At 43.5% G+C, this 26,243-nt stretch overlaps 1 protein-coding gene and 1 pseudogene across 2 annotated transcripts; both read left to right on the top strand.

The window, feature by feature from the left end:
• Nucleotides 1-111: 111 nt before the first annotated feature.
• Nucleotides 112-23,046, top strand: LOC102433458 (zinc finger protein 732-like). 2 transcript variants are annotated; one of them, XM_023754332.1, is made up of 7 exons: nt 112-253; nt 11,388-11,579; nt 13,056-13,182; nt 13,539-13,631; nt 17,582-17,655; nt 22,060-22,148; nt 22,856-23,046. In XM_023754332.1, exons 2-6 carry the CDS (start codon nt 11,565-11,567, stop codon nt 22,114-22,116), a joined length of 366 nt encoding a protein of 121 aa, XP_023610100.1. In that variant the 5' UTR covers nt 112-253; nt 11,388-11,564; the 3' UTR covers nt 22,117-22,148; nt 22,856-23,046. The 2 variants fall into 2 exon arrangements, with proteins under 2 accessions (XP_023610100.1, XP_023610099.1); XM_023754331.1 differs by lacking the exon at nt 22,856-23,046 and having other exon boundaries at nt 22,060-22,238.
• LOC111826191 lies at nt 18,226-22,238 on the top strand (annotated as a pseudogene).
• Nucleotides 23,047-26,243: the final 3,197 nt, after the last annotated feature.

The raw sequence follows: 26,243 nt of genomic DNA, 5'->3' as shown, positions 1-26,243 counted from the left end.
GCGTTGGCGCGGCCCTGGCCACCCTCCCATTGTCCGCTGAGTCCAGGCCGCCCCGAGCCCCGCCCCCGCTGGCCGCTTCGCGCACGCGCCGTTCCTTCCGGACCCGGAAGCGGCCCGCGCGGGGGAAGGTCACTCCGGGTCTGCGACTTTTGGCCTTTGTTGTGCGAGCCCGAGCATCTGCGCGCACAGCCCCGCGCCTGGAAGCCCGGGGTCGCGGCGGGCCTGGAGATCCCCAGACCGCGTCTCCAACGGGGTGAGTCTCGCCTCCCGAGCCCTGAGGGCTTCGCTTCCGGGTGGAGGGTCCGCGGTAGTTTCTGGTTCAACTCTTTCTGGTCTTTTCTTCTTGGGGCCACTGCACACCGCCCCCCGCGCGTGGCTCTCACGGGCCAGCCCTCCCTGCGCAGGCCGTTTAAAGTCTCGGGGATGGAGTCCAGCCCTCCGCTCCCCTCCCCAGCCTCGCAGTTCCCGGCCTGGAGCGCCCGATTCCTCCCCGGCCGGGGAACCTGCAGGCCCCCTTCCCTTTGAAGGCACCCCCTCCCGCCACCTCCCACTTACTAAGTAGGAGGCCGGATGCCAAGAAGAGTACACTCTCCAGGGAGCTGGGATTTAGGACAGGAGAACACGGGGTGTCCCAAGAAGAGGTCACCTACCCCCTGGCGGGGAGTGGCTTTGTGCAGGCGGTGCCTGCGACGGGGAGGCCAGGAAAGCGGCCCGGTGCGGGTGGTGCGGGAGTGCGGGGGATCCAGAGACAGGGCTGCTGAGAAGTCACAGAGGAGCGAGGTCAGCCCACAAAGAGACGGCGAAACTGAGGACGTGGGAGGGCCTGGTAACGCCACGGTAAGTGGGAAAGAGTAACTCGGAAAAGTAGCAGATGGAGAAAGAAAATAGAGAGCCCTGGAGGAAGGGGCGCCCTTGGTTGGCAGAAGTGGGGCACAAAGGCCCAGGCACTTCAGAGGGAGAAGAGAGTCGGAGGAGCCCAGTGCCCGAACGGAAAGGGAGGAAGGGATGGCCGAGCAGAGGCAGAAGCAGCGCCGAGAGCTTAGCCAGGCGGGGAAGCCAGGGAGTGGGGCGGAGGGTGTGTAACCCGTGTAACCCGAAAGACAAGGTCACTGGAGGCAGAGGGGACCCAGGGCTGGGGGAGAAAGAGGCTGAAATACAGGGCGATGGGGAACAAAGAGAGATTAGGGAGAAAGCGCTATGGAAGGTGATTGAGGGTTCAGGAGTTTCAAGGAACAGCTATAAGGAGAGGAAGAGAGAAAAGGGGAGGCAGAGAGGGGAGGAGAGAGGAGATACACAGGGAAGGACAACAGTGGAGAGAAACAGGAGAAGCTAAACAGATTGATGGGCAGCAATACACCTTCATGGAGGAAGAAGGGAACCCCGATCTGGATGAGTGGAGAACGGATGGGAGGTGGCTGATTGAGTTGTGATTTGCTGACCTGTGGCTTATAAGCTGTGCACTTTAAAATCTGCTTAATTATTTCAGTTATGCAGATGAGCAGGAGAATTGCAAAATTCCAGTTCAAAAGGCCCGTGTATTTTACAATTATTTGCATCTCTGGATAGCATCCATTTGCAACCCCTGTTCAGCCAGAAGGGAGAGACTTGTCTTGGGTCTCTTCTCATTTCCTAGATTAGAGAGGTGAACTGGGATGAGAAATGACCAAATCTATCACCGCATGATGTTTTTTCAAAGAATATTAAAAGTGTTGGTCTTTTATTTATTTGAAATAGATTTACATTTTTCTTTCTACCTCTCTCGCATTCACTTCATTGTGTTTTTTAAAGCATATTGAAATAAATCTTTGTTTATTGAATTTCTGCCTTTTTTGTAAAAGGTCATTAACTTCTGAAATAAATATTGGTGACATCTCATAACAGCTCTTATCATTCTTTTTTAATTATGACGTAGCTTAAATAAATAAAAAACACACCCAATAAGTCATCATATTTTTTTAAATCCCCAATTTTTTCCCTTTTAGTTATATTGTGTTTAGTTTAGGAGACAAACCCTATGTTCTTTCTACTCTTTATCATATGTGGAAACGTCTATTGCAACATAGTAAATAATATTAGGCTATTTCAGTGTGCACTTGGTAAGGATGTCTATGTTCTTAACAGTCAGCACCTAGTGTTAGTGAGTTAGTCTAATATTCAGTAGCTCTTTTATTCCTTTTATATGATTTGTTAAATTGAGCTACAATACAATAGTGTTCCCCTCAAGTACCTTTTCTCCATTGTCTGAGGATGTTGAAAGGTGGACTATATGGTCTTGATGCTTTATAGAGCTCATCTTTTAATGGTGAAGTAATTCGATCAACATTCTCGTAGCTAACATTTATTTCAAAGTTTTCAGCACCAAAATCTGTGTGCATCATTTTATGTATTTTAAATAATTCACTGTGAATTCCAAGAAAAGATGCAGGGAATGCTTGTGTCTCTTTAATAGATCTGGGGACAGACAGTTCGGTGCTAGAAGGATGATGACCAGTATCTTTTGGACAGATCAGGAAATTGAGGCAGAAGAGTGAAAGGCTCAGATGCTGGTAGCAGAAGGTCCAGAGTCAAGTCAAATCTTGGCTCTGTGACTCACAAGCTATATGACTTTGGCAAATTATTTACCGTCTGTGCCTTGGGGTCAGCGTCTGTCCTGAATGGGATAATAAAGGCCCCAGCTTTGCAGTTAAGTGAGTGAATTTGTAGAAAGCCCAGCACAAGACCTGTGTCACTGAGGTGCTATGTGTGCAAGTGATCACTACAACGTGTCTCTTGTTAGAGCTCTCTGTGCTCATCAGGAACCCACTGGGAATTTCCTACCCTCACCCCCTTCAATCCACCTGCCTCCTGCCCCACACCTGTTCCCAGGTTCTTTCTTCCGTCACAGGCGTCCCATGATGCTGCTGCCCTGGGCAGGAAATCCCGGCACCCTTGCCTGGTGTTTGAGGCCTTGGTTTTCTGTGGTATTTTTCAAGGCTTCACCCACACGCACCTAAATCTGGCTAAAGTTATTGGAACACCCTGAGCATTTTCACTCTTGGAGGGTTTGCATAGGGTTCCCCTCCCCATGCTCCATGAGGCCACACTTTCCTGGCTTATAGACTCTTGGGCCCAAATATATCCCTTGTGGCCCTTCACACCCACAGTTCCCACTGAGCTCACTGTCTTTCCCTCATCTTCCTCATTACCCAGCTTCCCCTCTGTCCATTCAGTCATTGGACAAGACCCAAGGTTCTCTGTGCCAACACCTTCCCCTACCCCGAAGCTTCCCAGTCTCCAGCCCCCTTTCTTACTGTTTCCTGACCTCTGAACCCACCCATCCTCTCCTCTCCATCTCCATGGTTCTCAGCTGGCTCAGCTTCTGCCCTCTGTCCCTGGGCCCTCTTTGAGCCACAATTTGGCCTCCGGTCTGTCCGCCTCTCATGGCCCCAGCAGGGCCTTCCTGCACCCAGAACTGACCCACTCCACCTCTGCTTACAGCCCTCTCATGCCACCTGTCTGCTCAACAAATTCCACAGTCCTCAGTTTAATGAAGAACTCAGCAATATGAGTCAGTGCTCCACAAGCCACAGGAGCAGAAGGTTCTAGGGACTAGAGGTAAGGGACATGGTGGAAGGCAGGGTCAGGTGCTTGTGGCCCCTTCACCAGGACAGGCACCAGCAGGTACCAGCAACAGAGGCCCGAGGGATTGTAAAAGCTGTTTTCCCCAGGCCCTGGGAGTCTTTGGGGCAACACTGTAGTGTGAAGGAGTTGGAGGGAGAAGAGGAGGGTGCTGACTGGGAAGTAGTACTGGGACAGGAAAGGAAAGAAAGACCGGCCTGGTCCTGGTTGTGATCTGGGGAGGGCTGCTGGCTCTCATCTGTCAAATGGGGACAATCATTATATCTACCTTGTAATATTGTCATAAGAATTAAATGAACACATACGCAGACAGCTTGGGACAGTGTCTGGCACATTGGAAGTGTGCATTTTATTTTGTAATTGGACACATATGTTTCTATTGCTTTTCTATCAAATTGTTTATTTTTTTTCTCTGTTTATGAGATCCATATGGGTGACAGGGCTCTTATCTATCTAATTCATTGCCAGAACCTACTACTTAGTGCTCATTAAATAATAATAGTTTAATTTAAATAAATGAATTATTCTAATGAATGACTGGATAGATAGTAAAACAATAAAACATGAAGCTAAGATGGCCCATAGGGCCCCACAACATCAGGCCTCTTTGCTCCTTCTACACTCCATCTCCTGTTCTCTCCCACTCCCTGCATCAGCTGCAGGCACAGGGGCCTCCTCACTGTTCCTTAAACACATAGGCAGGTTTCTGCCTTAGGGCCTTTGCAGTGGCTGTTCCCTTGTTCCCAACTTTCAGTGAGTTTTCCATGCTGTTGTAACTTGTTGCATTGGGCTTCTCGGACCCAGATAGTTTTCTGTTTATTTATTTGTTTACATTATTTATTGTCTGTCTCCTGATTAGGGTGCAAGGCCTTGGTCTTATTCCTTTTTTGGTCTTAAAAAAATTTTTTTTTTATTGATTTCAGAAAGAGGAAGGGAGAGGGAGAGAGAGATAGAAACATCAATAATGAGAGAGAATCATAGATTGGCTGCTTCCTGCACACCCCCTTTTGGGGATGGAACCTGCCACCAGGGCATGTGCCCTGACAGGGTATCCAGTGGTGATCTCCTGGTGAGCCACACTGGCCAGGCTATTTTGTATCTTTAATGCCAGGCACCAAGGAGATGGTTAGTAAAACTTGGATGAGTAAATGAGTAGACATAAATGTAAGTACAAATGACAAATAAAGCTAAAGATGAATAATGATTGGAAATATGTGGAGAAAGTGAGAAACATACCTGAACAAGAGTTTTTTTAAATTCCCCTCTCAGAACTTGAAAGCTCTTTAGACAAATACAACAGGAACAAAAAGACTCTGAATAACACCATGATATAAAGTTAAGAGTGTATATACACACGGATTCAACTCCAATCCTACAAAAAAAATAATATTTTCCTAAGACCATGTTCAGTTACAAAACTGATGTTATGCTTGGACACAAAGAAAGTATTAATACACTGAAAGAAGTTGCTTTTTCACAGGGCATAGTCTCCCCTCGTGTTGCAGTAAAATACTTTCATGTTGATACTTGAATACTGACCCATCCATTGTGGCAGCCAGTCTCCTCATGTGGCCATTGCACTTGTGAGCTGTGGCCAGTCTCACTTGAGTGAGATGTGCCTTCAGTGGAAAATACCCACCGGAAGCTTCAGAACTTAGTAAGGGAAAATGGATGTGAAAAACTTACCAAATAATTGTCTTTAAATATTGACTGTTTTTGAAATAGAACTGTTTAGTGTAAAAATATATTTAGTTAAATAAAAGACATTGGGTTAAATGAAATTTGTGAATTAATGATTGTTTGAAAATGATAAAGTTATTAAAATTAAAATTCAATTCCATCAGTATAGTAAACAGATTAATGGCTGTCCTGGGTTAGGGATGGGAGTTATAACACTTTTATAGATACACACACACAGATACACACACATGCACACACATACACTTTTAGGGGTTTAGTTGTGTCCCTCAAAATTCATAAGTAGAAATCTTAACCAGTATCTTGCAATATTACACTGTTTATAGATAGGATCCTTAAAGAGATAATCAACTCAAAATAAGGACATTAATAGTGGGCCCTCCTCCGATATGCCTGTTGTCCTTCTTAACAGGGGAATCTGGATACAGAGATATGCATAGAGGGAAAAGGTACTAATTTTTTATTCCCCAGAACAATGTCAGTAGAAACAATGACTTGGGCCTATTGAGCTGCTTATCTGTAGTTAAAAGCATAAATTTCCACATGAAGATTTAGGGCTGCTCTAAGGTTTTATTATAGTGACTCTGCCATGTTTCAGGAATTTTTATTTATTTCATAATAATTATGTTTCTTAGACTCTAGCAAATTTGGGAGCTTATCTGTATTCATTTAATCATATTTCTTCCCTTTAAATGTAATAATATGACTGTATACATTTTTAAACTTATGTGTCATAGTAAGTAATTTTAATGTATAAACCCTGTATAAATCAGGTTGAGATTTCCCACAGAAGAGTCAAACTCACAGGAATAAAGATTAGAACAAAGATTAATGTTGCCTGAGGCTGAGAGACTGGAAATGGGAGTTGTTATTCACAGATACAAATTTTGATTTATTGAAGATTAATAAGTTTCAGAGATCCACTGTACAACATTGTGCCTGTTGTTAACACTCTTGTATTGTGCACTTAAAATTTTAATGAAAACATGGCTAGATCTCATGTGAAGTGTTCTTACTATAGTAAACAGTAATGGGAACAACAATAAAAATATATTTGGGGGTCAGTTGGAGAAGGTGAAAATGAATGGGGTATTAACAATCTCATCTCTTGACAGGCTTCTGGAGTATGCTTCTTTGGTTTATTTTCAAATAAAGCTGTGATGTAAACATTTTTCTGCTCCTCATATTTTAAAGATTGAGACTCCACTTACCTTTGGACAGGGGATCGGGCAGTGGATTGTCCTGTATACTATGTGGCCCATGGGACGGAAGAAAGTGAAAACCTGGGGACTCAAGGTAGTTTGGGAGGGAATCTGAGGGCAGGCCTCTCACACAACTCTGATGCCACCATGTGATTTTCCCCGGCCCCCTGTACCTACACAGTGCCTACGGACCTGGCCATGCCATTCCAGATCATCCCCAGCGCCAGGAATCCAGCCTGGAATCCTGTCCTTCTAGAAATTCCTAATCCAGTCTCACAAAACTCACAGGTCTCAGGTGTTCTGAGTCTAGTATCTGTAGCCACTGTTACCTAAAGCAGGTCAGCTCCACCAGGGAACTAGAGGTGCCATTCCATGGGCCTCACTGGAGACCTACAGAATCATAACTTTTCAGATAGGGCCCTGATTCCCAAGGGTTCTCATGTGAATTAAAGCTTCAGAAGAAATGCTTAGCTACATGGTCTCCTTCCATTAGATCACTTGATGAGTTGTAAGAAATAGCATTACTGTGCCCTCCCCCACAGAGTTGGACAGCTGGTTTGGCTGAAACTTTTTTTTTTAAGGAATAAAACACTTTTAATTTATTTGTCATTAAATAAGATTTTAAAAGTGACAATTTAAAGAGCGACTAAGAAGAGTCCCACATCCATCATGGGCTCATGGTTCTAGTATCAGAAACAGAACAGAAAAAGCACGGAGAATACGGAAAACAAGTGTGTGTGTAGATGGCTGTGTTACACTACTGCACCTGCTTCAAGTTGCAGCTTGAATAGCACCTTGACCAGGTGCAGGCCCTGCCAGGCACAGACCCCCCCATACCTCCCCACCCCAGCACAGGCCCTACCAGGCACAGTCTCTAGGCGTGTGCACTGCTGCCCAGGGCCTCCTGGAAACTGTCAGAGGTGCCTTTGAAGGCTCTCTCCCACAGCCCTGGTGAAAGTGGCCTTTCACTCCCACAGTGCCCTTTGAGGGAGGGGGGGAGTAGGGAGTGGTTTCAAAACTGTTGTTTTAGTGTGGAATTGACAAGGGTCACAATAACAGGCCAGAGGTCGCAAACATCCCTGTCCACCTCCACTGAGGGTCCAGCCTCACCTGACCTTTCCTCAACCCAGACAACCACCCAGGCCGTGTCCTCATAGAGGCGAGGGAGCCGGGTCCCACACCAGCCCTGACCTGCCATGGCCCAGCCCAGGTTCCTTCCTCCAACCAGGTGTCTGGGAACCCTTCCAGCTGAGTGCCAGCCCAGCTTGCACCTGCACCCCAGTAGGCTCCCTTGGTCTCTTCCTGTTTGGGGGCCGTTTTGGTCCAGATGGCCACAGGAGAGAAGTCCTCCGCAGGCCCAGCCGGCGCTGGAGAACAGCAGTCGGGCAGTTGCCACTCACCCCTCACTCCTGGAGGTGCAGGCCTCAGTCTGGGCCTATGTTCTGTGATAGGCCTTCAGTGGGGTCTCCAGCCCCCTGCAGCCCCCTGCTCCCCAGTCAGGAGGCCATCAGGAGAGCAGAGCCCCTGCCTGGTCCCAGGGGGCAACTGTGCAGGATTTGCTGAGCTCCTCTGGGCACAGAGCAGCGTCCATGCCCGTGAGGCCTCCAGACAGGTGTGGGCGAGGCCAGCTGCCTCCCTGCCACCATGTCGTCAGACTGCCTCTGTTTCCCCTTCCTTCCCTTCATCCGATAGTAGGAGCCCCTGAAGAGCCGGATGTGGGGGGTGGGAGTGGGGGACAGATTCCATTCTCTCAAGACAGACCTAGGGCAGAAGTCGAAGGTGCACACTCCAAAGGGGTCTCCAGAAGACAGAAGGGAGGAGGGAGCCTGGCGGGAAGGGACCGCTGGGTCCAATGCTCTGACACAGTCTGTGTCCCTTCACGGGGGAAGCTGAGCGGCCCTCGGCATGCAGCCCTGGCCTGGCCCCAGGTGTGCGGTGTGGGCAGCAGGGCCCACCCCATGTCCCTGGGTCCACGCTGTGGGCTTCCTCTCTGGACAGGTGACTTCAGAGTTTACCGAGAGGCCCTTGGACAGGTGAGCCTTTGAAAGAATCTGCACTCTTCTGCTGACTCCTCCAGCTGCCCAGTGAGTGTGTGGCTGGCGGGTGCTGAGTGGGCAGGAGCGGCGCTCCCAGGGGCCTGAGGCTAGACTCAGACACAGCTCCGCGCTCATCCCACGCAGGGGAGAGGGCAGATCAGAGCGTGAGGGGCAGGGAGACGGAGCCCCGCTCCTCAGGGCGCGCTCCCACAGCCCTTCATCCGATGCTACCCCACTGTCCCCTCAGTCACTCTGGGCTCGACTGCAGGAGAAAGCAGTGAGCCGGCACTCCTCTCTGTACACCCAAACCACCGTGTCTTTAAGACGCCAGAGAAAGGACCCCTGTGAGCGCCCCCCAGCGTCACAGGGTGTGCAGGACTCTGCGTCTAGGGGAGCTTCGCGGGGATGGTCAGACAGCCAAGGGAGAGCTGCAGAGGAAACAGTGACAGGATCTGATGGAGTTACAAGGGAACCCAAATGGAGATGACTGAGACACACAGCGCGGGTCCAGCAGGCTGCCAGATTGGACAGTGCAGTGAGGAGGAGGAGGAAAGCGACTCGGAACTGGAGGAAGGAGGATGACCAGGGCCGCCCCAGGCCCAGGCCTGCATTCCTGCCCGCCCTGCCCGCGGCCCAGCCCAAGGGAGGTGTGCAGGTTCCACACAGGCATCTGAGCACGTCATCAGCAGGCGCACAGTGGGTGCTTCCTGTCACCTCCCAGTCGGATTCACCGCCAAAGGACCGGTCCACGACCCAGCCACTGAGTGCCTGCTGCTCAGTGCCAGGCTGCTCAGTGCCACAGCTGCTCAGTGCCAGGCTGCCCAGTGCCAGGCTGCTCAGTGCCTGCTGCTCAGTGCCACGGCTGTTCAATGCCACGACTGCTCAGTGCCACGGCTGCTCAGTGCCACGGCTGCTCAGTGCCAGGCTGCTCAGTGCCACGGCTGCTCAGTGCCAGGCTGCTCAGTGCCAGGCTGCGCCGCACCTGTGTTTTGCTGAACGTCCTCGGCGGAGTGTCCTTGTGAGCCCTGGGGGGACGGCGTGCTTCTCGCTCCATCCCATGCTTATCCACCCCACGCTTAACCGTTCAAAACTAAGGAAGGACAATTAGTGTCAATGGGTTAACACTTGGGTTGCGGGAAACGAGTTAAGTCGGCTCGCGTGAATTGCTCGTACTCCGCGGGAGCCGTCTTAAACTCGGTTCATATAGATTTGCGGTGGAGTGCGGGAAACGTGTAAACTCGGGCCGATTGTAACTGCGTATTACCAAATATTTCATTTCAATCGAACCCATACTTCAAAAGATATAGGCATTTTAACGCGCCATCTTATATTTTGGCGGGAAATTCACCCGCAACCCAAGTTTAAAACAAGTGCCGTTTGAGCATTTCAAAAAGACCCGAACACCTAGGATTCAGCAAACGGGGAGTAACTAAAAGAAATAAACCAGCTGCCAGGGTGACGTGTTCATGAGTAGACACGAAGGAAACCCCTTTCCCAAAGGGCACCCCAGGTCCGAGAGCCTGCCGGCCCGCACGCGCCAGCTGTGGGCCTGGGTTAGATTAGGGAGGCAGGGTGTGAACGCTGGGCTGGGGAGGACGGAAGACTGGAAGATCGTTTTCTCCCCTGGAGACCAGCCTGATCGGAACAAACTGAGGACAAAGCAGGCGGGACCTTCCCATCCTTGGGAGCAAACCTGCTCCCCGCAGGAAGGGGCGGGGCAGCGACACAGTCCTGCCGCACAGGACCCCCAAGTCACTGCCCATCAGAGCCCTTTACTGGTACTGCCTCCGAATGAGCCAGAGGTGGAGCCCCGACTGGAGGGCAGTGAGCTGCCGCTGGGGGCCTGCAAGGCGTGGGGCTCAAGCGGCTAACTGGCCGGGCTGGTGTCCCCTGTCCCCGGCTCCTCGCTGTTTGCCTCCTCCAGGCTGCTCTGCTGCCCCGACACTCGAAGTGGACACAGTGGAACACCTCATTTCCTGTGTTGTGTGTTCCAACCATTTCGATGAAGGAGGCAGGCTGTCTTTCAAAAGTGACCGGCTGCCCTGACTTGCAGGAGACTTCAGTTCTGTCGGCCACCATGGTCCACTGCGACGGTGGTGGAAACCTTAATGTAGTAGCTGTAGCTTCCATCATCACATCCCAAAGTAACAGCCGTATTGACCCAGTCATGTACGGCTGTGCCAGCTGAACCACAGGGGCCCCGCTTCCTAGCTGATGGCATGTGTAGCCAGAATCCCAGTCATATTTCTTGCTGTCCCCGTTCAGCAAGGCATTTCGGCTCCGACTGACTCCTTCAGTCACACTGGCACAATCAGCAATCGTTGCGACATTCTCCCTGGGAACTATCAGGCCCTTCTCAAGAGTGAAGGTTTGGTTTGTAAACATACATTCAAAAGCCACAACGTGAGAAATCTTGTTCACTGTGTTGTGAGTCCCAACTATTCGGATATATCCGTGGCTGAAGTGCAGGTGGAGGTGCGGACTTGTGGAGTCTGGGAGAGGCTGGGGAGCGGAGCAGGTCGGGGAGAGGTGGCCGGGAGTCTGGCCAAACATCATTTTTTTAATGTTGTGCTCCAGGTGATTCAAAATTGAGGCCAATGTTTAGCGGAAGGGCTCTCTGCCCCAGTTTATTTGTGAAGAGCTGGCTTTGGTCCAGGGGAGGTAACTGGGTGCTCTGTTTGGTTTGAGAGGAGCAGAACAGTCCGCATTGTCATTGCAGTGTCAGAATTTGTGCATGTGTTGAAGGGTAGAGCGCAGGAAAGAAAGTAGAGAAAAAACTCAGTTTGGTCTTCATGTAGGATCTCATTGTTTCTGAATCTCTCCTGTGACAAAGGACAAGGGAGTGTGACATTTTTCATCATTTCAAGTTCCTTCTGCCTGTGAGTGTGGTGGAAGCAGAGGAAGAGGCTGTGCTTAGGCCTTTGAAAGCATATCCTCAAGACGCAGATGTGATTCCGCAACATAAGACGCCTGAGGAAACCACCCAGAGCAGGAGGAGGAAGAGGACAACATGGCTGCTTCTCAGGTAAATGCCCTGTCTTGGGTCAGTTCTGTGTTTGCATTTCTTTCTAAAGTTCTTGGGTTTAGAAGCTGCAAACCTTTACTTCTCTACTTTGATGGTCCTTCCTAGTGAGGTGGTTTTCAAGTACTTACTTAGTTTTTCTTATGATTGTCTGTTACCTCTTTAAAATGCTACTGGCATTTGAAATTTTTCGGTTTCCCAAGATATAAATCAAGAGGAACCTTCAGAGAAACTTCTGGGTAAATTTTATTAGGCTTATGCTGAGCATAAAGAACAACACACCGAAGACTGGAAGGTCCTCTGAACCAACTCAAGGGTGGCTCTGATTGGCTGCTTTAATAAGCTTGGGACAAAGTGCGCCTTTTGAAAAAGGCCTGTTGGTGGAAATTTCCGTTTCAGGGTGGAGTGATTTCCTTTTACAACTGGGTTGCCTGGTTGTTAGCGCCTGTGCTGTGGGGGAAATAATGATGGTGTAGTTCATTGGAGCCACCCCAGGAAGGTCCTTCAACTGCTCATGTGCATCAGCAGTTTCGACATCTATAACGATGCAGGCCTTTAGGAAGGAGATATTGTCAGCTACCTCTGGGATTTTGAATGGGGGTTGAGGTGTGGTGACATTTCTATACTGTCTCAAGAATATTTTTCTCTTATTTACTTATTTAAATTGTTATTTTTAAAAAATATATTTTTATTGATTTCAGAGAGAAAGGGAGAGGGGGAGAGAGAGAGAGATAGAAACATCAATAATGAGATAAATCATTGGCTATCTCCTGCACGCCCCCTACTGGTGATTGAGCCCGCAACCCGGGCATGTGCCTTTGACTGGAATCGAACCCAGGACCCTTCAGTCCACAGGCTGACGCTCTATTCATTGAGCCAAACCAGCCAGGGCTATTTTTCTCTTTTTTAAAAAATATATTTTTATTGATTTCAGAGAAGGAGAGAAACATCAATGATGAGTGAGAATCATTGATTGGCTGCCTACTGCATGCCCAACACTGAGGATTGAGCCCACAACCGAGGCATGTGCCCTGACTGGGAATCGAACTATGATCTCCTGGCTCATAGGCTGAAGTTCAAATCTGCATTTGTTTCCATCTCCACTTGATTGTTGTACATATTAAAATTTTAGAAGTACTGTTTAGTTTTCACTGAGAATGAATTCTCAACCTAAGAAATATATATACTTGATCCTCTATGATTCAAATATAGCACTCAAAAATGGATATGCCTGTGTTGGTGCCTTTATTTTTAAAATTTATCTTCCAGAAAAGTAAAGCTTCTACAGTGGTTTTGTGGATCATATGTCATCCTCCTTTCTCAAAATACTTGAGAGAATGTTAGTGTCAAAATGATCTTATTGGATAATTCAGGATACTTTTAGGTCAAAACTGGTTCCATTAACTCTGTTTTCATATTGGGTCACATGATGAGCTCTACCCATGGCCACTTGAGTAATTTTTTTTTTTTAAATTTCAGGGACAGTTGACCTTCAGTGATGTGGCCATAGAATTCTCTCAGGAGGAGTGGGCGTGCCTGGACCCAGCTCAGCGGAAACTGTACATGGACGTGATGTTGCAGAACTACAGGAACCTGGTATTCCTGGGTGAGGACCACTTCCTTCCAGAATTTCTCCTCCACCCGCAGGGTTTTGTTTTCTTCATTAGTACAGTGTCTGCTTGTAGCTTCTGCTTTTTATGATAGAATTTCAGATCTGTGTTCTCAAGGAAAGAAATTGGTGTTTTGCTATTGTACTTGCAAGTGGAAATCGGGATTGGAAAACTTTAAATGTAGTCTCTGGTATGGTAAAGGTGCTGTCAAAAAATAATATTTGGGGGGATAATTTTCTAGAATACTCTGGTATTCTACAATGTCCTATCCTGTCACTTCTTGAGCACAGGGACCAGATTGGAAATTGAAGAATCTCCATTAAAACTCATGTTCCTTTTGTCTCATAAACAGGTCTTACTGTGTCTAAGCCAGACCTCACTTTTTTGGAGCAAATGGAGGAGACCTGGGAGTTGGAGGAAGAAAAGACTGTAGTCATCCACCCAGGTAGGTGGGAATGAAGGAAGCAGCTGACCCAGGTGGGAGGCCAAAGGTCAGAGGAAATCAGACCTTAAACTATGGTCTGGAAAGATCTGTTGTAAGGGAAATGATTTTTTAGAGGATGAGGTTTATTTCTGTTTCTGTGTTAGAGGGACAGATCTTCTCCAACACTTAGATGACTGTCATCTAAGGATTCTCCTTCTGCTCCTTGATCTTCCATCACATTTGCAGTCCGCTTCAAGCAGAATAATTTCCTTGTAAAGTATTCTTTATTTCAATTAGTGTGAGGGTGGTATGACCTGACTGCTTTTGCATTTTGTTGGGGAATGTGGGAAACTTTGTGAATCTTGCTGAGGAATTCTATGTTAAACCAGTTTTTAAGTCTGTTTTCTGCCTCATGTAAGTAGTTTGTGAGAGAAGTGGTTGAGATACTAGAATTTGGTTCCCACATCCCAGGAACACTGGGAATAGGTGTCCAAGTTGTCTTATTCTTCCTTCTTCATGATCAAGTCTGTTGCTGATGTTTCTATTTAAATTCAGATACTGTATTCTTCAGTTCCCAATCTCTGTTTGGTTCTCTTTTATATTTTTAGATGCATTTTTAGTTTTGTCATGCATAGGTTTGGTGGTAATACTTAGTTTTCTATGTTTTTTGCTCTATTTTCCAATTGAGCCCCTTTAAGATGGTTATTTTGAATTCTTTGTCAGGTAATTAATAGATCTTCATTAACATAGGGCTGACTTATGGAGACTTACTTTGTTCCTCTGGTTGGACTATGTTTTTCTGTTTCTTTGTATGCCTTGTGATCTTTTGTTGCTATTTAAGGTCATGAGAAGCAGATGCCATCCATTTCTTTATGAACTTGCTTGGTATAGGAGAACACAAAGAACAATGAGTTGTGGTAGATTTTTAATGGCCTGTCAAACCTATTCTGGAAAATGTAATCAGTGTGTGTGTGTGTGTGTGTGTGTGTGTGTGTGTGTGTGATTTTTTCAAATACAGGTGGCATACTGCATATTAGTTTCAGGTGTCCACCCCAGTGTTTATATAACTTAAGTGATCATCCTAATAAATGCCATACCCATCTGACAACATGCATAATTATTAGAATATTATTGACTATATTCCATGTGCTACACTTTATATCCCCATGACTATTCTATTACTACCAATTTGTACTTCTTAATTCCTTTATTTTTATCATCCAATCCCAAACCAGCTTCCCTACTTTCAACCATCACAATGTTATCTGTATGTATGAGTCTCTTTCTGTTCTGCTTTCTTGTTTATTTTGGCATCCACATGATGTGAATGTTGATATACTTGAAGTTGTCCCAGAGGTACCTTATACTATCATAATTTTTTTGGATGCTTTTTTCTTTATGCTGTTTTGATTGGATGTTTTTTGCTTCCTTATATTCCAAATCGCTGTTTTGATTATTGGTTTCATCTTCTGTACTATTGATTTCCTTGTAAATTTTTCTTCATTTTAATTAGTATGTGCTTCATTTCTTTTTTCTTATTTTTTAAAATATATATTTTATTGATTTTTTACAGATAGGAAGGGAGAGGGATAGAGAGTTTGAAACATCGATGAGAGAGAAACATCGATCAGCTGCCTCTTGCACACCCCCTCCTGGGGTTGTGCCCGCAACCAAGGTACATGCCCTTGACCGGAATCGAACCCGGGACCCCTCAGTCCGCAGGCCGATGCTCTATCCACTGAGCCAAACCAGTTAGGGCTGTGCTTCATTTCTGAGTGGTTCTTTTTTTTTTGGTTTCCATGTTCTTTTTTTTTTTTTTTTTTTTAAAGCTTTGGAAGTTCTGTGTTCATCTACTCTTCCCCTAAGTTCATTGAGCATTCCCCTAAGTTTTGAACTCTGCATCTAGTAGATTGCTTGTTTCGGTTTTGTTTAATATTTTTCTGCAGTTTTGTTCTGTTCTTTCATTTTGGACATGTTTTGTCTCCTCATTTTGGAAAGATCTCTGTTTGTTTCCATGTATTAGGTTGAGCTGCTACATCTCTCAGGCTTGGAAGAGTGGCCTAATGTAGTAGATGTCTAGTAGCATCCAGTGGCATAGCCTCCTGTTTACCTGAGCTGAGCATTCCAGGTGCGCCCCACCGTATGGGCTATGTATACTCTCCTGTTGTAGTTGAGCCTTGATTGCTGTTGGAATTTCAATGGGAGGGATTTAGGCCAAGGCTCATCAGTTGAAAAAACTTGCTTTGACCATTGTGGAGGATTAGCTGTGCAGGGCTCACCTGGTGGAGCAGGACTGACTTCATTGTGGTCTGGTGCCTGCTGAGTCTGCCCCTTGAGCTTATTGCCTGTGGAGGTGGTTTGGTTGGTGCTTCGACCTGCTCTGAAGGTGTCCGCCAGGTGTGCTGGCTTGGGGCCTCCATGAAGTGCAGGGCAAAGTCAACCACAAACAGTGCCTGTGTTCTACCTGGGATCACCTGGCATGATCTACAAAGGGATCTGCATATGTCTGTTCATTATGCTGAGGTTGGACTTTCTAAGGCAGGACCAAGCTATGAACCAAGGCCAGCTGCCACTATTGCCGAGCCTGGGAACACTTCGCGAGAGGTATGGCACACACTGAAGCCAGATGCTGCTTGAGTGTATGCCAGTCTGTTTATATTGAAAAGCCAGTTAAAACAGCTTGGGTGGGCCTGCAAGTTGATGGTGTGGGGTCTCAGGAAATCTCCAGGGTGGGACAAGCAGTGTGAGCCAGGTAGATGGAGTTTTAGATATGGCACCTGCCTACTTGCTCTGTGGGGAAAGGACTCAGAAAAGGAACAGTGGCTTCTACCAAAACTTCTGTCTGGGAGAAAGCTTCTTCAGCTCTCATCTTAATGCCAGAGACTTCAGTTCCTCCCTGTATATCCCTGGCTGATTTCGAATTGCTTCTTCAGCACTGGGACTCAGAGGGAGTGAGTCTGAGTATGTCCATTTGCGGGCCCTTTAAGAGGAACTGCCTTGGATGCCAGCAGCTATCCTTCATACTCAGCCACAATCCCCACTGGTTTTATAGCCAGAATTAATGGGGACATCTATTCCCAACCCTGGAAACCTGGGCTGGTGGGCCTAGTATGGGGCTGGGTCCCCTAGCTCCTCAGAGTTGACCTGTGCAGCTGAAATGTCCCTCACGATTTTTCTCTGCCCTGTGGGACCAGTCCATTTAACATCTTTGCACCTCCTATCAGTCTCAATGAGGCTTCTTCTTTGTAACCTTAATTGTAGGACTTCTGTTCAACTAGGTGTCAGGTGGTTCTGAATGATGGTTTTTCTGTAGTTCCATACTGGAGAGAAGCCTTAGTTGTATTTTTGACATGGTTGTGGGAGAATGCCGGTACCACCATCTTGACCTGAAGGTTGTATGTGTGTTTTATGTAATTTCGCAATTATATATAGAGCTCATGATGTCTTCCTATCCCTGATGGATGTCTTCAGCACTGTCGTCCCTCTAGTGCCTGAACACTTACTTTTTTTTTCTTCACAGCTGCCACAAATGCATTCACAGTGTATTGCCATTTCCTTAGCAATCTGTATCATTCAAAATAGAAACAAGTCTTTCAGGTCGCAAAAAACCAACAACAACAACAAAAGACCATGAGACTCACAGTACACTCATTTCTCTTCTGAGAAGAAACTAAGAATTTGGAGTCATTTTGTAGTGTGCCAGGGAGGGTGAGCAAGTGTAAGCAACTTTTCTTCTCTCTTTGATATGATATTTTTGTTTTGTGCTTTCTGGGGGCTGGAGTGGTCTTGAGCTGGCTTCTGAAGTACTCTAGAAGGCAAGTGGTTCAGTAATTATTGGTACCTTAACGTCTCCATAGAGGAAGAATGTTTTGCTGCTTCCTATTCTGCCATCTGAAATCTTTTCTGTACATTAGAATTTAAAGAATATTTACCTGAGTGTAGTGTTTGATAATTAATTTGGTATATTTCAGCTATGTCTTCTCAAGCCACCCAGGACTTGTTGCCAAAGTCAGGCATAGAAGATTCATTCCACGAAATGTTCCAGGTAAGATACCGAAGGTGTGGCATTGGGAATTTACACTTAATGAAAGTTTTGTAATGGGCAGGGGAATATGAAGAGAAAAAAGGATGTTATGAGGGATATAAGTAAATGGAGCAATTACCCATATGAAAATCTTGTTGGCAAAAGACTTTTTAGATATAAAACATATTAAAATTTTCTACTTTAAGTCACTTATATTGGCACAACAATGTGTTTCTGAACGTAAAGTCCAAAGATATTTTTTAAAAAGTACATATTTGTACATATTCTCTGAAATTAAATTTGTAATATCAGAGAAGTAAGCTAGTCTACTGTGCAGATAACCCATTGGATGATTTAATGTAGGGTTTGATTACGTAAAATATTTCTAAAAAATCAGATTGAAAAAATGAAGATAGAAATTATAAGTATGAATTTGTAAATCCTTAACCAAGTTTGCATTATTCTTTCACAGATACATATTCTTTCTTATTCCAGAGTCTTTAATTTTTATGAGTCTATTAGGGTTTATATTCAACCATCATGGTTCAGTAGATAGCAGAGTAGGTAACTGGAAACAGCTTTGCATGTGCAATGTTAAATGCCATCACTAAAGGCCTTTCTGTCTTCAATGATTACCAGAGTATGCATAATGAAGAGAGAAGTCTCCAGTGCGATGAATCTTGGAAAAACATTAAACAAGAGTCAAATTCTGATAACCATCAGACAACTCAGCTTCCACAGGGAAATGATAAGTGTCCGAATGTCTTTGATAAAAGCTCAAATATTGTGATACCTCAGGATATTCGTAGTGTAGAGATGACAGACAAATGTAACGAGTATGCCAACTCTTTCGATCAGTCGTTAAATCTTACTGAACTTAAAAATACTGATATTGGGGAGGCGCCTTTCAGGTGTAATCAGTGTGTGAGAGTCCTTAGTCAATTATCCAATGTATATATGCATAAGAAAATCCGTGCTAGAGAGAAGCCTTACAAATGTAAAGAATGTGATAAAGTTTTTAAGTTGCATTCCCATGTTATTGAACAGCAGACACTTCCTACTGGAGAGAAGCTTTATAAATGCAGAGATTGTGGCAAAACCTTTAACAAGTGCTTAAAACTTAATGAATATCAGAGGCTGCATCCTGGAGAGAAGCCTTATAAATGTAGAGAATGTGGCAAAGCCTACAAGTGGTATTCGAGCCTTACCAGTCATCAGAGAATTCATTCTGGAGAGAAGCCTTATAAATGTAGAGTATGTGGCAAAACCTTTAACGTGTTTTCAAGCCTGATTCGACATCAGAGTATTCATACTGGAGATAAGCCTTATAAATGTAGAGAATGTGGCAAAGCCTTTAACTGGTATTCAAGCCTTACTCGACATCAGAAAATTCATACTGGAGAGAAACCTTATGAATGTAAAGAATGTGGCAAAGCCTTTAACCGGTGTTCAGACCTGACTACTCATCAGAGACTTCATACTGGAGAGAAGCCTTATAAATGTGGAGAATGTGACAAAGCCTTTATCCGGAGTTCAAGCCTTACCCTTCATCAGAGAATTCATACTGGAGAGAAGCCTTATAAATGTAGAGAATGTGGCAAAGCCTTTACCAGGTGCTCAAAACTTACTGAACATCAGAGAATTCATTCTGTAGGGAGGCCTTATAAGTGTAGAGAATGTGGCAGAACTTTTAATGATTGTACAAGGCTTATGAAACATGAGAGAAACCATACTAGAGATAAGGCTTATACATGTGAAGAATGTGGCAAATCCTTTAACTGGTATTCAAGCCTGACTCGACATCAGAGAACTCACACGGGGGAGAAGCCTTATAAATGCAGAGAATGTGACAAAGCCTTTTACCGGTGTTCAGACCTAACCAACCATCATAGAATTCATACTGGAGAGAAGCCTTATAAATGTGGAGAATGTGGCAAAGCCTTTAACTGGTATTCCAGCTTTACTCAACATCAGAGAATTCATCTGGAAAGAAGTTTTATAAATGTAGAGAATGTGCCAAGGCCTTTACCCAGTGCTCAGAACTTACTTAACTTCAGAGATTTCACACTGGAGGAAGGCCTTATAAATGTAGAGAATGTAGCAGACCCTTTAAGCACTGTTCAACTCTTACCAGATATCAGAGGTCTCTTACTAGAGAGAAACCTTATAAATGTTGAGAATGTGGCAGATCCTTTACCCTCTGCTTTAACCTTACCAAACATATGAGAATGCATACCTGAGAAAAGCTTTACAAATGTAAAGAGTGTGACAAAGCCTTTAACCTCTGCTATAGCTTTACTCAGTATTGGGGAATCCAAACTGGATAGAAGCAATGCAAATGTAAATAATGTGGGAAAACCTTTAGCTGTTGCCCAAATCTCACTAAGTATATAGAATTCAGACCAGAGGGAAGTGTAGAGAACGTGGAAAAGCCTTTCCCCCAGTGTTGGAACCTTAGTCCATATCACATAAATCATGCCAGACTGAAACAATACAAATAAAAAGAATGTGGCAAAATCTTTAACCATTAAACAAACCTCACTGAACTTCAGAGAGTTCATAGTGGAGAGAAATCATGCAAATGTCAAAAATGCAGCAATGCCTGTATTTAGCATTTATATTAATTGATAAATGAGAATTTATACTGGAGAGAAACTTAAAAATTTAAAGAATATGGCAAACCCTTTTGCAGGACCTACAGCCTTTCTCAATATCAGAGAATGCATACTGGAGATAAATTCTATATTTGTTATAAATGAAGAAAGATTTTTGTCCAAAATACACACTTCAGAAAACCCCACAGAATTTACCCTTTAAAGTGACTTTAAAGATCTAGAAAATCTAGCAAAGTAGCTAATCAAAATTAAATCTAAAATATTAGAAAATTCACAGTAGAAAGTAATGTCAACACTTTCAAATATGAGTAAATCCGAATACTTATTTTAGAGAACCCAGTAAATAAAGTTATGTGGCTTTTTAGTAGGAATCAATATACCAAGGGTATGGATGTTTGAATAGATGTAATTGCTTACACTGTATCCTTTTTTAAAAGTTATTATTATGACAGTATTTGTGATTTTTTTGAAACAAAAGTATTATTGGCTTAAAATCTTAATTCATTTCATAATTCTATAAATGATTGTAATGTGTATTTTGACTAGTGGTAATATAGTGGGTTTGTAATGCTATGTTTAGACTATGTGTGGACTTAATATATTCTCATTGATAAAATGAATGAACATAAGTGTATTAATAGTGATGTGTAATGAATGAGGTGTTAACATGCCTTGAATGTTAATGTTTCCCACCTCATTCACCGTTGTGGGTAACAATTTGTAATGCACTGGAATGATATTGCTAGAAGTCCTTTACCCAGGGACCTTTAACCTTATATAGTACCTACAGGGACATTATGATGGTTGCAGTAAAGATCTAGTGGAAGTATTTGTAAGAGTTTAGCTAAAATACTTTATAATGTTTCTGCATTGGCATTTGTCTTGTGTAGCTAAGGAGCCTTGACTTGAACTCCATTCTCCCTCCAGTGCACACATTAGACACCAACTTACAGTGTCACAATTAAATGTGTAAGGTTTTGATATGACTTCTCAAGAAGCCCTTGAGCACTATAGAGTGTTGTGTACCTCAGGGTCTTTATTTTGTATGCCGTATATATAAGATTGCTGAAGAGTTTACCAAAACCTTGCTGATTTTCCTTTGAATATAACAATCCGGACCTCAATTGAGAACCCCAGGGCACTCCACATGGTGTTCCTAACAAAGGCATGCACTCTGGGTCCTGCCTCCCTCTGCCTGCATCCTGTCTTGGCGTCCCTGTGTAGCCCCCTGCAGGCGTATTGTGTATTTCCTCCAGGCCTATGAGTTATAAACTGGTTTTTGCCAGTTTACCTTGGGGTCTTCTGAGTTACTGCTGGTTACCATTCAGTACCAGTGAGCTTTGCTTAACAAATGCTAATTTAACAAACCTAAAAAAGTATGATTAGAAGCCCTATTTTTGGAATTCTGCATCATGGTTACATTTTAGCCTATATATATTTTTCACACTTCCTTTTTCTGAGCCTCTATAACAGATTTGCATGGTTTTGATATGTACTGCATGTAATATGTAAGTATAGTAACAAAGATGTGATTTAGGAGTAAGAGGATTAATGAGGAAGAAGTGGGTGTGTATGTGTGTACACATATCTTTAGAAAAAAAGGATCTAAATTAGTAATTTAAAAATATTTGTTGATTTACTAGCAAGCTAGAGATCTTACAGGTTTATAATGTGAATCATCTTCTATACATTACAGTGAATTTCTCCCAAATCTGATGATTCTTGGTCTGAGAATCTCCCACTGCAGTTCTGTCTGTTTACATTTCTGTGTCTCATGTAAGATCTAACGTATGTTTTCCTTGTTCCATAGTGGATGAAATGTTGCTTATATGTCGTGCTTGGAGATTTTAAGTATGGCTTTCATTGAATTCAATGGTGTACAGAAATATCCTGAAAATGGTAATAATTGGATAATGAGCAAATGAAGTCGTAGTTTGTTTAATACACATTATTTCATTCTTTCTATTAAAGAGAAACTATGTAAGTGGACATTCCTTTGGTTATTGTTTTTTACTTATTATGTCACCAAAGTTATTCACTCTTTTCTGCCAGTTTTTTTTAAAATACATATATATATATATATGTATTATTGATTTTTTACAGAGAGGAAGGGAGAGGGATAGAGAGTTTGAAACATCGATGAGAGAGAAACATCGATCAGCTGCCTCTTGCACACCCCCTCCTGGGGTTGTGCCCGCAACCAAGGTACATGCCCTTGACCGGAATCGAACCTGGGACCCTTCAGTCCGCAGGCCGACGCTCTATCCACTGAGCCAAACCGGTTAGGGCCTTCCAGTTTGTTTAGTTGAAAACTTGGTAATGTCCCAAATCATGGTATTGTTTTGATAGTTATATGAAGGGAATAAGCACTTAGGACACTACTTGGTGTGTAAAGATACTCCATAATTAGGAGGAAAATATTCCAGTGGGAGTGATGTAGTTTTAAGTAAATGGAAAATATTCAGTATGAAAAATTGATATGAATTAAACATGTGGAGGGGATACCTGTTTCCAGGCTGCAAAACTGACTCTAAAATTATTAAAATAAATTGTGTTTCTTTCATTTCTTAATTATCTCCAGTTCCTTTATTTCCTTTTATTCTCAGTTACATGGACATCAGAGCCATTGTCCTTTGAAGTGCTATGGCTATACCATCTCAATACTCTCCCCATCCCACATCGTCCTTGCTGAGCATTGTAGGTACTGATCAGTAGTTTAGAATTTATATAGTGGTGTGAGAAGCATCAGAATGTGTTGAAAAATTTGGATTATATGTTTTATGAAAAAGAGAGCTCACAACTCACAATTTCATGATGAAACCTTTCTTTCTGAATGTGAATACTGAATACGGGAAAACATCAGAGTAGCATGTGTGTATTTGAAAATGGGAATGATCTTCCTGGTTTCAATATTTGTTAGAATCCTGAAGAATTTTTATTTACTGAAACATCATTATCATCTCCTTTACTGCAGTGGAACCCAGACAAATTCATCTGAATATAGCCAACCGTTGATCATTCTTTTTAAAAAAATATATGATTTTATTGATTTTTAGAGAGGGAGAGAGAGAGAGAGACAGAAATGAAAGAGAAATATTGATCAGCTGCTCCTTCACACCCTACACTGGGGATCGAGCCCACAACCTGGGCATGCTCCCTGACCAGATATCGAACCCGTGATATGCTCAACCAACTGAGCCATACTAACTGGGCTGTTGATCATTCTTTCTAAGCATTCCAGAAACCATGGTAGCTTTTGATTTGAAATATTTTCTTCATGATTTTGGGTGCAAACTTATTATGTATGTTCATAGCATGGCCATAATTGTGTCTGTTTGCACATATGCCCATTGAGTATCTTCCAGTCCACCACCATGGGCCCAGGATTTCTAGCTGGGCAGAGCTTATAGTAAAAACCCAGTATCCTGTACTGGATCTTGCACGTGCTGGTTAATATGAGAGTTTATGTGCATATGTTGGCTCAGAAGAACAACACAAATATCACATAAAGTATAGATACTGGATATTGTCCTGTACTTCCTGACAGGCTATATGCTTACTGTATGCAGCATTCATGTCTACTACTGAAGTTTTGTGTTGAGAACTTACTATCTGGGGAGTTGTTCCACCATTTTTATTCTGTATAGCCCAAAGCACAGGGCTGAACACATTCATAGGAACAGTATCTTAGCTAGATGGGTGTTGCTCTGTTTTCTGGTATAAAGGTGAATTCTGAGGAGGTCTAGTAATACAAATGACAGATAAAATCAATTTTTTCTATTCAGCTAGTCATTGCAAAAACAATGAAGCATTCATGGTGCTTACTGTGCAGGAACTTACAGTCTAGAGCAAATGACTAAATGGTTGAATTCAGGATGTGGGGTCAGTGCCAGGAAGAGGTGGTCCCCTGGAGTCTGGCTTATTTTTGGTCAATTTCCTTTTCCTATTATGGGAGATCTGATGTCACTTTTTGAAAGGCTATCAACAGGAAGAAGAGGTGTGTTTATTTTTAGTAGTAGTATTCATATTTCTATTTCTTTTATATAGTTAAATACAAAATAGTTTCAAATACAATAGTCTCAAAAACCCCTGTGTATTCATGAAATTGTATGTTATGCTTTAAAATACACTATTAGTGCCACACTGGCATGGCTCAGTGGTTGTGCATCGACCTAAGAACCCAAAAGTTCACGGTTCGATTTCTGGTCTGGGCACATGCCTGGGTTGTGGGCTTGATCCCCAGTGTGGGGTGTGTAGAAGGCAGCCAATCAATGATTCTCTCTCATCAATGATGTTTCTGTCTCTCTCTCCCTCTTCCTTTCTCTCTGAAATCAATAAAAAAAATTTTAAAAATGTTAATACACTATTAGGTTGAACAGAATAAAATAATACAAACCATAAAAGTTAAGTTTTTTGTGTGCAGGCCTAGGAAAGCCAAAGCTGAAAATAAGAAGCAAGAAGGGAAGTGGAGGACCCACTGTCTGCCTCACAGGTGCCCATAGCCATCCCTTCTGGGTTTTGTCCAGGTCCACAGGCATGTGGGAAGAGAAACTAAAAAAATCAATCCCATTTACCATTGCAAAAAATAAATAAATAAATAAATAAATAAATAAATAAATAAATAAATAAAGTATCTAGGAATGATCTTAACCAAGGAGTTAAAAAGCCTCTACTTGGAAAACTATAGGACATTGGAAAAAGAAATTGAGGAAGATACAAACAAGTGGAAGCATATACTGTTTCATGGATTTTAAGAGTTAACATCATTAAAATGTCCATACTACCCAAAAGTAATTCCTAGATTCAACATAATATGTATTAAAATACAAATGGCAGAGTTCACAGAACTGGAACAAATTCCAAAAATTCATAGCATATGGAACCAAAGAAGACTCCATATAGCCTTAGCTATCTTGAGAAAATAGAACACAGTTAGAGGGATCACCACATGGGATATCGAACTATACTACAAAGCCATTGTCATAAAAAAGCCTGGTACTGGCAGAAGAACAGGCATATACAGTAATGAAAAAGAACAGACACCCCAAAAAATAACCACACCATATAGTTAATTTGACTAATGGGGTGAGAGCATACAGGGAGTAGAGACAGTCTCTTCAATAAATGGTTTTGGGAAAATTGGGTGGTACATGCAAAAAAATGCAATGACCATCAAATTATATCATACACAAGAATAAACTGAAAATGAATAAAATATTTTAATGTAAGCCACACAACCAGAAAAGTCCTAAAAGAGAACAGAGGCCATAATATCTCAGACCTCTCACCAAGCAGTATTTTTTTTTAAATGTATTTTATTGATTTTTTTTTACAGAGAGGAAGGGAGAGAGATAGAGAGTTAGAAACATCGATGAGAGAGAAACATCGATCAGCTGCCTCCTGCACACCTCCCACTGGGGATGTGCCCGCAACCCAGGTACATGCCCCCGACCGGAATCGAACCCGGGACCCTTCAGTCCGCAGGCAGACGCTCTATCCACTGAGCCAAACCAGTTCTGGCACCAAGCAGTATTTTTGCTGATACATCTCTTAGGTTAGGGAAACAAAGGAAAAATATATGAATGGGACTATATCAAACTAAAAAGCTTCTGCACAGCAAAATAAACCATTAGTGTGTGAAAAGGGAACCCACTGTAGGGGAGAGCATATTCTTCAATGATACATCTGGAAAGGGGTTAATTTCCAAAACATATAAAGAACTTACACAACTCAACACCATGAAGACAACCCAAATAAAAATTTGAGCAAAGGTCCTGGATAGACACTTCTTCAAAGAGAACATGCAGATGACCAATGGACATAGGAAAAAAATGATTAACATCAGTAATCTTCAGAGAAATGCAAATTAAAACAACAATTAGGTATCACCTCTCACCTGCCAGAATTGCTATGCAACAATAAATCAACAAACAAGTGCTGATGAGGATGTGGAGAAAAAGGAAACCTAGTTCACTGCTGGTGGGAATGCAGACT

The sequence above is a fragment of the Myotis lucifugus genome, unplaced genomic scaffold (genome assembly GCF_000147115.1).
Source record: "Myotis lucifugus unplaced genomic scaffold, Myoluc2.0 scaffold_60, whole genome shotgun sequence".
Classification (NCBI taxonomy): domain Eukaryota; kingdom Metazoa; phylum Chordata; class Mammalia; order Chiroptera; family Vespertilionidae; genus Myotis; species Myotis lucifugus.
Note: the sequence above shows the minus strand (reverse complement) of the source record. Positions and strands in the feature narration are given on the sequence as shown.

What these genes read in the sequence shown, in the direction of transcription:
- LOC102433458 (XM_023754332.1), top strand. An exon ending in CAGGAACCTGGTATTCCTGG is followed by an intron (nt 13,183 to 13,538) that starts GTGAGGACCACT and finishes TCTCATAAACAG; the next exon opens with GTCTTACTGTGTCTAAGCCA. An exon ending in GACTGTAGTCATCCACCCAG is followed by an intron (nt 13,632 to 17,581) that starts GTAGGTGGGAAT and finishes GGTATATTTCAG; the next exon opens with CTATGTCTTCTCAAGCCACC.